Raw genomic sequence first — 8,671 nt, forward strand, 5'->3', positions numbered from 1 at the left:
CTACCATGCATTATTCCTGAGGATGACAGAGGCTACTGGTCTGCATAATTTTCATACTGCCAAACTTTCTTCTTGCCTCCAAAAGGCAGGCCAATGTAGGTCGCTTTCCATGAGGAGCCCTGCGTGTGGTTTTCCCCACACACCGCACACCAATTGGACACTTACAAATTCATGTTCTCCCTGCATCATCACCGTGTTTTGTCTGTTTTCAACAGGGCTGACTTCTGTCCACAACACTGGGCACTCTCACACGGTGAAGTCTCCTGGCTGCCTCATTAAATCTGAATCAGTGTGTGCCCTTGCATTTTACTGTATCATTTCCTCCGGCATTCATTATGCTGCAGTTAGCCTCTGGCTAGAAACTTCTTAAAACATGATGAAATTACTTGCTTGACAACATACAAGTCAATTATAATGTAATTAAAAGATACACTAATCTATTCCCTTGTTTGGTCATGGTATCTTGGTTAGGATCACCCAGCACATTCTCATATGGTATCTGTGAAATCTTCTGCTATAAATTGTAAGCTCCTGTCCACAGCACCTGTTTCTCTGTGAAAGACGCAGGAATTTAAAGAGCTGTTGTCTTCAGCTTTGCAAACACGAGGAATTAAAGTGGTACAAGCTGGTTTGAATCTAAGGTCTCTTCTCTGCAGGGCTTCATTTGCCAGGCATTTTAATGGGTTTATCTGTCATTGGGATGGGAGGATTTGGAAGGAATCTGGCACCTGCAGGTGTATGCTCTCTCCTGGCTGACCTGCACATTGGACTCTGGGTTTTCAGCATAAGATTCCTGCATACCCCTCTGCAAGGGAAGAGTTAAGCTCCTGCTTCCTATCTCTACCCTGCTCTCTATCTATTCCCTTTTTCTCACCACCTCCATGTGTAGCATCCTGACTCTCCTACCCTTCCCCAAGGGGTAAGGCAAAGGCAGTGTTGCACTGAACTGGGCAGCAGAGCCAAGCAGCTCCCCTGCCAGCCAGGCTCACAAACGAGTTACCAATATTTACACCTTCAAACACATGAGCTCAGCAGTTCCCTTAATCCTCACCTTAAACCCATTGCTAAATCCTGCTGCTCCCCTCTGCCCTGCACTCTGGGTGTGTGGGGACAGGCTACCCCTGCTGGGAGAAGAGAGGATGGGACTGAAGGACTGATAGGACTGCGGAGGGTCCAGACCTTTGAGGACAGCAGCAGCTGCCTGAGGAGGCCACTCCTGCGAGGATCACAGCCCATCAGGTCAGTGCTGCATCAGGAGGAAAGGACTCCTCAGGGTGACACTGCCCAGCCTGCCCCGTGCTCTGCCACAGCTCCTCCACACACTGGCAACTCAACACTGCCCAGGGTGACATGTTAATGCTACAAGTAAAATCAAGCTCATGCAACCAGGTGATGAGCAATTTATAAGTGAAGTACCCCGTATTCGTGATCACTTCAAAATATTTTTATTGTTAGTATGTCAACATAAGGTAAAAAACCCCTCAAAATTAATCCAACATCTGCATACAAGTTGGACTTAACTGAAATTTCTCTGCAAGCCAATGTGAATCATATATATTTGTCTAAAATAAACTGTTAGAACAGCCCCCTTTGCAGAGCAGACAAGGATGGAGAGTTGTAAGAGATACACATCCTTCATCACTGCCTTCCTTCTAGGGCCAAGTCCCTTCATTTACTTGAGCTTCAGCTTTTTTGTCCTTAAAACTGACATAACTTATGCCCACAGTGATGCTGTCACATTAATCCATCTGGTATTTGCCAACACACGGAAGACTTTATTCTAATGAGATGTACAGAAAGCAGGACACCATCATCTGAAGCTGCCTATATTCTTCCCTACAGTTCTACCCAGTTTCATTTTTGCCTGGAAAAGTAGGTCAAAACACTAAAAAATACTTGTTTGAAGGGAAAAATTCAACTTTTAACTTATTCTGGCATAAACACAGGGGGTTTTTTCCAAATTAGTGCTCTTAAAATGGACAGGCAGGGTCTCTGGACTCTCCAGAGGTGAGCATGAAGGTAGCATCTATTCTTGACCTGTTCCTTAATCAGCAAAGATTCAATACAAGAGGAATAATTTATGTGGCCAGCAATTGATTCGTGCTTGGGAAGCCCCAGGGGAGAATTCTAATCCTGGCAAGCTCACCTTCCTGTGGGACATGTTAAAATGGGGGGTGGGGGGGAATGTTCCTTCCAAGTGTCTTTTGAGCAGGTGACAAAGCAAAGCTTGGGTGCCCAGCTTGTCCTGGGCAGGACCTCTGGCTGTGGCCATATGCTGCCCCTGCAGCTTCCCAGTAATTACTTTGTTTTCATTTATTGGTCTTAATGCATGCATGCACACCCACAAATCAAGCGACCCGCTGCTGAGTGCAGCAGTTTTGGCTTGGAAGTCGCACTCGCCCGTGTTTGTGAAGCCAAGAGCCCACCAGCAGCAGCATCCATGGAGTGTGAGCAAACCTGGGGGGCTCAGCTTCCCCCAGCAGGTCACAGGGGCTGTGTGTGCCAGCTGCAAACTGCTGCATTCCTGGGAATGAGGCACCAGCACAAACAGCATTGTGACGGGGAGATATTAATGCTGCACTGGTGTCAATGAAACATTACCATCAATTAAAGCAGGCAGTGTGGCTGATTTATAAGCCAATATATAACCAAATATAGCACAGGAGATGTTTGGAAAAACAAGTACGTGAAATAGGCGTGACAAATAGAAAAGGTTTATTAAAGGATGATTTCTGTGATCTCTATCTCCCAGAACAGCGATATTTTAACATCCTTATCCAAACAGGAACACAGATAAACAGGCTGTAAACTCATCTTGTTACCCTGTGGCTTGTGCTCTGACAGAAATGACCGAGGATTTTCGTACATGAGCAAAATGTTTTCGTTTATACCTCTGACTGGGGTCTGCTAGGGGAAAGTGGTCACCCATCAAGTGACTTTGGAGGGAGTGATCAGTGGGATAAATGTAGTTTGCAATAAAAACAGTTGTCTAAGCAACCTATTCAGTCCAACTGATTTGGATTCTTACAGCAAATACTTCAGCACACTCTCTGGTAATGCAAAACAAATTAAGAAAAAAGGCTGGGGGAAGAGCCTTCATGCTTAACTTGTCACCTAAGGCTGATGAACTCCAGTGCGGAAGCTGAAGAAAATTAAGTACTAAACTGTAAATAGTTCAGCCAGGCAAAAGTGAATATGCAGCTGGCATTTACATTAAAAGCTGTAGTCTGCATGTATCTGTCTGCTTCCTCCTTTTAGGAAGAACATTTTTATCACCAAAAAGGCCTCAGCCTTATCTACCCTAATATAGGTGGCTGTTTCAGATACTGTGCTACTGACTCAATGTGGACACTTTAAAGTTCTTGGCTCACTGATCATGAAGTCGAATTCGTCAGAGAGAAAATCAACTAAGCTGGGCAAAAAATCACTTCTAGGGTGCCCTTTGTTTTTCCAATTATCACTACAAGTCTCCATAATGTATTACATAAAAAATGGAGTATTTATAACTTATTTAATGCAGCCCCTCTGTGTTCAGCCAGGGCTGACAGTCCCGCACCTCTCCGCACAGAAACACGCCGGGTACCTGCAGCCTCCTACCTTGGCTCCATCCACACTGATAATCCGATAGCTGTTTCTCGTGCTGTCATAGAAGTAGGAAACAGTTACAGCCTGCTTGCTTGCAGGAACCCAGTTCTTCTTCGTGCTGGGGTCAATTTGGAAGACATGGGCTCTGGTGGTGAAGATGGGCTGTTCTCTGGAATAGGGAGGGACAGGAGAAATGGATGCATGAGTCTGCGGAAGGTGAAACGTCCCGGCAGCCCAGCCTTGACCAGGCACGTTGAAAGCACAAGGCAGAGAGCACCTGGCAATCCCCCAAATGAAAAGACAGAGCAGTGATACTGCTGAGCCACGCTCCAGCCTTGAGTACCCTTCCTTGGCATCACTAAGTGACATTCAGCACCCTGAAGTTACCGCCATAGCCCAAAACACAATTGGCTTTTTTTTCCCCATGTTGTACTACCTCAGTACCCATCTTTACCTCAAAATATTTACTTCCAGGAAAGGACATTCACATGCATTCTTTCTTTCTTTCCCCATCCACGTATTTTGCCAAAAGCAACAAGCCCCCCCCAGCTGGATTTCCTCCTCCCGACATTCCTGTGAACTGCTACCTACAGCCAGGGCTCCTCTGTGGGTGCACCAAGGACTCTGCTGACATACAGGCATGGTATAATTACTGAAATATTAATCTCTCTCCTCAGAATCCCACTGTTCTGTGGATGTGCATGAAAATTTCATTAGATGCAAACCAGTCAATCATCCTGGGAAGTGAGGGGGAAAAGAAACACAACCAAACCCCAGTGTTGATACAGATATTGCCTTTCTGTTCGGCTCTCAGTGGGTAACGGAGAACCCCTGACATCCCGTTCCTAAACACCAGCCCTCCTTGAATGCTTTTTCTGCTCAAGAACACTGTGCACACAATGGAGGGGTTTTGTTTTACCTTCAACATGTGACCATGCAAACGACACAGAAAAGCAGAGAAGTGCAGGATTAAAAGAACCAAATGTGATGCATACAAAGTCATCTAGGTTAAAGATGAGAATTAAGGCTTCCTTAAATGCCATAAAACTAAATTCACCACCAACTATACCTTTAACCCAAGTTTTGCAGTAGAAGCAAACTACAAATCAAGCTCTGCTGAGTTTTTATATGCATTTTTATGCTTTGGTTCTTAAAAGCTAGAGCATATAATGTTTTATATTTAGTGTACCGCTCAGTATATTCTTGTCCTGTACAAAATATTACATCATGAATAGGTAACTGACAGAATTATGACAGGATTCAAAACCAATGGTAGCACAATAGAGTTACCACCCAGAAATTTAAATTAAAATCGAGGGGAGTAAATTTGCAAATATCAAACAGATTAAGTGATTTAAGAGTACAATGAGCTCAGAAGAGATGGAGTGAACTTGCAAAGCCCAGCAAGGCCTCAGGAGGGGGAAAATGAAACAGTGGTTTTCTCCTTGCAAGACTTATGCAGAGTTCTGCATTTTCCCAGGGACTGCCATGCAGGTTTCTGGACAGACAGCTGTGCTGAACCATGTAAAATACTTATCCAAAATACACTGAAATGACAATGGAACTGTCATATTACAGCTGTCAAAGAGTAGCATTTGCTTCAGTTCTTATCAGTAACTTGCTGAACCCAGCTCACATTTCACATGCCAATATCGATGCCATCCTCAGCTGGGTGGAAAGAAGGGCCAGGTTTCCTTAACATTTTAAAACACTTCCATTATCCATTACACAGGATTAGCAGTGTAACACCTACAAAGGTCATGGAGTTTGTCTGCAATAACAAATTCAGGGAGGGGAAGCTTCCCCCAAGATGTTTACTCTTTTAAGAAATGCACATTCCCTGAGTGAAAAATAATTTTGAAATTTATTTTGTTTTTTACATAGTTCTATATTTTCAGTTGACTCTACTAAAAATATGGTAATGTGACCTAAATATTGCAGTCTAAATTTTAGAAGGTTTCCTCCATGCAAACCTATTCCACAACAACTTTAACTCTGTTACATTATCTTACCTACACCAGAAAACACTGTTAAAACCATGCCTAGGCACTCTGCAGCAGGGGCAGTAAGCATATAAAGTAAATCTGGAGATAATAAAAGTAGAATGAAGGAAAAGACCCCGCAACTATCTGTCTCTATTTGTTCAGGAATCTTGAAGCTGCTACTGTTGAAACAGGAGCTGTATACATAGATCCCAGAGGATAAATCAATGGATAGTGAAGCTCAGAGCTGGAAATATCCATCTATCCATTCATTCTTTTATTAAGAAGGCAAAACCTCTGTTTCTAATCCCATGATTATCAACAACAAAAAAGCCCACCTGCATTTGTCTTCCTGTCTCACAGTGACAGCGTGCTCATTGATAAAGAAAATGCAACGTGTAAACGTAAACATTTTAAGTCATTTGAGGTAGCTGATCTGTTGACCTTTAGCTGGGACTCAGATTGGGAAGGGCCAGTTGGAAGCTCCACGTGGTCTGGCCTTTCTGCCATAGGTGGCAAAGCCCCTGGACTGATTTGTGACTCCTTGAAGAAGAGGAAGCGTCCCCAGAACACAACTGCCTGGATTTCCCGGTGTTGCCGTGTAATAATTAAGAAAAGAAGATGCATTTCTGTGGCCGTGTCTGCCCTGCTGCAGTTCTGTGCTCAGCTCTGGCCCCAAGGAGCCCAAAGGCATGGGGCAGAGCCCACGATTCAGCACGGGGAGCTGGTGCCACCACTTTCCCACACACCACAGCAGGACGGCAAAGCCAACAGCACCGACAAATTCCAGCGGCACAGCTCTAACACGGGGGAAACGTGCATCCCAAACTCCTCTGACCACTGAAGCACACACAGGCAACTATGAAACCGTGGCACTCAATTTTCAAGTGAAATTAGGTACTTTTAAAACTCTTTACCATGGCCCTACAGAGCTCCTCCCAGCTGAGAACGATCATTCTGTCTTACTCACTCGTAACTTCTGACGTTCAAGAAAGCACTTTACTGCTAGAGGAATGACTTCGTTTCCCAGGGTTCCTTTCCATTTTATCAGAGATTTATCAGCTTTTATGATAAAACAACAGCAATGCTAACTTGAAACTCCTGCAGCACACGCTGCATGGTTTGAGCCCTGTGAGCTGGTCCTTCCGTGAGGCTGCTGGTTTGCCCGGGGAAGCAGGAGCAGCAGCACTGCCAGCCGGGCCTGGACCCGCACATGAAGGCAAAGAGAATTTATGAATGTTTAAAATCTCATGAATTTTAAACAAATCTGTTAATTATTGATTAAATACTCTTAAAAAACGCCAACTGTTTAAAAGTCAATTTGACAGTAACATTGACTGCTCAGAGTAAAGCTGCTTGAAAAGTAGAACATGAAAAGTAGAAAATCACACCTAATAATTCTTGATTCAGTAATATAATTTAAGACAGAAACTGCTTTTTTTTTTTCATTAAATATGGGAAGCATGTTTTATAAATATAATTACAATTTTCAAGTCATGGTTTTACACATTTTAGTCGACCTTTAATTTCTGTCCTTGCTTCATACGAGCCAAATCTCAAGTAAAAAAACGACCACTCTCCCTTAATGCAATTAACCTTTTCTGAAGAATTTAAAAAGCAAACCACAAGATTCTGAAGCTAACTAAGTGCTCCACAGCTGTGTGAGACACAGTATCACTTTCTGGTTAATACACAACCATGCCAAATTTTACAAGTGTGTGACTAGCTGCAAGCCATGTGTTTGTATTACTCTTCCTAATCAACGGGAATGAGCTCTCACTTAGGAAAAGTTCAAATTATTTAATTCAAATTTCCTTGTTTATCACTTGAATCATGAGCACAACCAGTGATTTAAATCACTTCAGCTGTAAAGAGTCCTTGCTGACTGGCAGCCAGCATCCTACGGGCTGTGGGATGTTGGTGGCCGACGGAGCTGGGACGCAGCGAGCTCCAGCTGGGCGGCATCCGGGAGATCCATCCGTGGATCCGTGTGCAGGGCCACGTGGAGCCAGCTCCAGCTCTGGATAAGGCACTGATGAGTGAACACTTCTGTACTGGGAGCAATCCTTTTTGGTAGTAAACACAACATGGTGCCTCACATGGGTACCTGTGGGATCAGCACCCAAACGCGTTTAAAGGCACAAAGTGCCCACTGCACATCAGGTGGATGCACTGACCATGAAGCAACTGGGACAAAATAATTTTTGTAGGATCTGGAACATCAAGTATGTTTGTGACAAGAGCTCCAGTACTCCACCAGAGGCAAACCCACTAATTACACATTTTTAAAAACTTTCTCTAGCAGATCACTTAAAATTTCTGGGATAAGGATTCCTAGTTTACAGCACAGGATTATCTGTGCTCTTCCCACACTAACTGTAGACAACTTTGCATTAACTGTCTAATTTATCAATTGAAATGAAAATATTTTTTAAAAGCACACGTCCTCATGTATCTGCCATTTGGTGGAGGATGCACATGCCTGCAGACATCAGAGCAGAGATTTTGGCACGTGGTGCTTCCTGCTACAGACCCGCATCGTGCACACGCTGAGTTTATACTACCTGACAGTGCCAGCAGATCTGCAGTGATGTGCTGTAACAAGTACTAGATAATAAGGATATCTCAAGAAAGAAGAGTAGATGCAAAGCAAAACCCTACTTTGTGACATATCCCCCATCACTGGTCATAATACAAAAAACTGTATTTGCTAAACACAACATGATAAAATTGGTGACAATAGCTGTTTGGATTGAACATTGCTACTACTGCCTGACAGTGCAATCAAACAAATTAATCCTCTACGTACATATACTGTAGTTTGGAGTGCCATTTGTATTTATTTATGACCATTCAAAAACAAGCAATGTTGCTAAAAAGAAGAGTGCTGTTCCCACACCACCCCTGCCTGGGCATGGCTCTCCCACCAGGCCACCCAACAGCTGCCCTCAAGTCCTGTGCAGAAAAGGGATGGTGACAACACCAGCTCCCAAAGCCACCCAGCATTACTGCTGCCTCAAAAGTGCACACAGCTCCAAAGGCTGTGAGCACGTTAGCGAGGCAAACTCCTGCCTTTGGTCCCAAACAGCACCAAATACCTACAC

At 43.9% G+C, this 8,671-nt stretch overlaps 1 protein-coding gene across 1 annotated transcript in view; it reads right to left on the reverse strand.

Annotated features, from left to right (window-relative positions):
• The window catches only part of HOMER2 (homer scaffolding protein 2), a 40,215-nt gene extending 32,559 nt beyond the window's left edge, over positions 1–7,656 (reverse strand). The window contains exons 1-2 of the mRNA XM_017742551.1: positions 7,472–7,656; positions 3,598–3,754 (exon numbers count right to left, since the gene is read on the reverse strand). Coding sequence (XP_017598040.1) covers positions 3,598–3,754; positions 7,472–7,656 — 342 coding nt within the window. The remainder of the gene's footprint in view (positions 1–3,597; positions 3,755–7,471) is intronic.
• Between the last annotated feature and the right edge of the window lie 1,015 nt (positions 7,657–8,671).

Source organism: Corvus brachyrhynchos, unplaced genomic scaffold (genome assembly GCF_000691975.1).
Source record: "Corvus brachyrhynchos isolate BGI_N302 unplaced genomic scaffold, ASM69197v1 scaffold97, whole genome shotgun sequence".
Lineage (NCBI taxonomy): Eukaryota > Metazoa > Chordata > Aves > Passeriformes > Corvidae > Corvus > Corvus brachyrhynchos.